The sequence below is a fragment of the Austrofundulus limnaeus genome, unplaced genomic scaffold (assembly GCF_001266775.1).
Source record: "Austrofundulus limnaeus strain Quisiro unplaced genomic scaffold, Austrofundulus_limnaeus-1.0 Scaffold88, whole genome shotgun sequence".
Taxonomy (NCBI): Eukaryota; Metazoa; Chordata; class Actinopteri; order Cyprinodontiformes; family Rivulidae; genus Austrofundulus; species Austrofundulus limnaeus.
In genome coordinates this window covers 1771188-1773329 of record NW_013952490.1, presented here as the reverse complement: position 1 = coordinate 1773329, position 2142 = coordinate 1771188, and the positions used below count along the sequence as shown (strand labels likewise).

The window sequence follows — 2142 nt, the reverse complement described above, 5'->3', positions numbered from 1 at the left end:
CCCTCACCCCGCCCCCTTACACGCCATCTCCCACCCGGGCCCTCCCTCCTACCGCCGTGAGCATCCCTGCCCCGCCCGAGCTGCCCCCCACACCTCCACCGTGCTCCGCCCCAGCTGGGCCGCTGCCTCCTCCTCCACAGGGACCTCCACCCGGGCGGGCTCCTCCCCCTGCCCGCCCACCGCCCCGCCCCAGCCCGTAGGCGACAGGAGCGTCACAGCAAAGACACGTCGGTGCCTCCTGCCTCTGCATCGAGGGCCGCTGAGGACTCCCACCCAGCTATTTGTCTACAGAGACTTGTGTACACATCTAGCACAAAAGTGCAATTACTCAGATGCTTGAATTTCACTCTGCAGACAATCCGCATAAATGAGCTCATGCAGACGGGCTCCAAAATATTTGTGTCAGTGGTCCTCGGAGAGGTTTCAGCGGACTCATGTGGGCCCTCCATGAACATATGTTTGGATAAACCCTGAGCAGAGGAACCACAGCGTGTACGAGCGAAGGCCTCGACACATTCACCCTGAAGGAGCAAAGCTGTCTTCGGTGGTCGTGACACTGAAAATACAGGCGGGTGTGTTGGAAGACTTCTGAGAAGAAAAAACATAAAGACTCATTAGATTGGTGTCACTGACAGCAGACAGTTGTTCTTTTTGAAATCTTGAATTTTCACTGCATGCCACAGTCACAAATGTTTGACATGTTTGAGTTTTTAACAAACTTTTTGCAACACTTGTACATTATTTGATTTATATAATGATAGTATTTTTACTGTTTGATATGTCTTTTTTATGATTTTTTTTACAAATGGAACTGAATGACTTGCAAAAAATAGGCTGAGCCCTATAATTGAAATGAGTTTGAAGACATTGCAAACCTGAAAGAAGCTTATTGTATAAAAATGTTTCATTTTAAAGATAGATTTCAGCAGCACAATAAAATAAAGTAGTTATCACCTTTATTCCGTAAAGAAGAACAGAACAGTGCCCTGTTTTTGACGCTCAACAGTTCTGTGCCTGATGTTTTGTTTTTATTCAAAATGTGTCAAATATCTACAATAATGGACTGGTCTGTACTGCAGGCAGGACAGTTAAACAAGGGACGCAGCCACACTGTTGGAACATGGTTTGACATTGTTTCGTTAAAATAAAGTGATAAAAAACAGGTTTTTCACAAAACCTGGATGTTGTTCAGCATCAGTGTCACGTTTACAGATATTCCACTGTGTAATAAATCATTCTTACATCATCTCAGGAGCTTAGCTGTAACATAATAAACAGTCTATACCTTGAGGCAACAGATGCACTTTTTATGTTTGTGTGTTTGTCAGGGGTTTTATTTTTTAAAGAGGGCAGTCTCTTTTAAGAGGTGTTCAGAGCTCATGTGAATGTATGTATCCAGTTTAAGATCAAACTGCATCAACTATTTTAGCTGTTCACTGATTTTCTTCTTTACCCTCGATGTAGAGGCACAGGCACGTTCTTTGAATCTTCAAACTATTCGTCACAGATGTTAAAATCCACAAACTATGTTAAAAAAAGGCATTGCCTTTTACAGAGTGGTGAATGTTTCTGTGAACTTTACTTCTGAGTGCCTCTGAAATTATTATGATTTTTTTTCAATAAACTCACTCATGCTCCTGATTGTGAGATGTTCAGACAACTCTTTACATTTCATTTGTTTCTTTTCTTTCTGTTTTTAGACTTTACATTTTTTTCATAGTTTATTCGCTGCTGGAATGAAATTCAAACGGGTAGAGTTAAACAAAACCTCGTCTTTGCACCATTTTAAGTCAAACACAGTTAAAATGATTTTAACTGGTTTTAGTTGCAACGATGTTTTGTTTGGTTTCACAAAAACTGGTTTTTAAAGTCCAAAGAGGGCAATGGCAATCCTGGTCCTGGAGGGCCGCAGCCCTGAATGTTTTACTTGTTTCTCTGCTCCAACACACCTGAAATGAATGAATAGATGATTATCAGGCTTCTGAAGAATGGAGGACCAAAACTAACATAATTAGAAATAAAAGCAGAAATATGCGAGCCACTAAATACACTTAAAATGCACCAATTAAATTAAAAAGAACTTTATCTCCTGTTTTATTTTTTTATTGACTTTCATATTTATTTTTCCAGCTTAGTTCCAAC

The 2142-nt window shown here is 41.1% G+C and overlaps 1 protein-coding gene across 1 annotated transcript in view; it reads left to right on the top strand.

The window, feature by feature from the left end:
- The window catches only part of antxr1a (ANTXR cell adhesion molecule 1a), a 26990-nt gene extending 25330 nt beyond the window's left edge, over window positions 1-1660 (top strand). Inside the window, exon 19 of the mRNA XM_014012132.1 lies at window positions 8-1660. Coding sequence (XP_013867586.1) covers window positions 8-200 — 193 coding nt within the window. The 3' untranslated portion in view covers window positions 201-1660. The remainder of the gene's footprint in view (window positions 1-7) is intronic.
- Window positions 1661-2142: the final 482 nt, after the last annotated feature.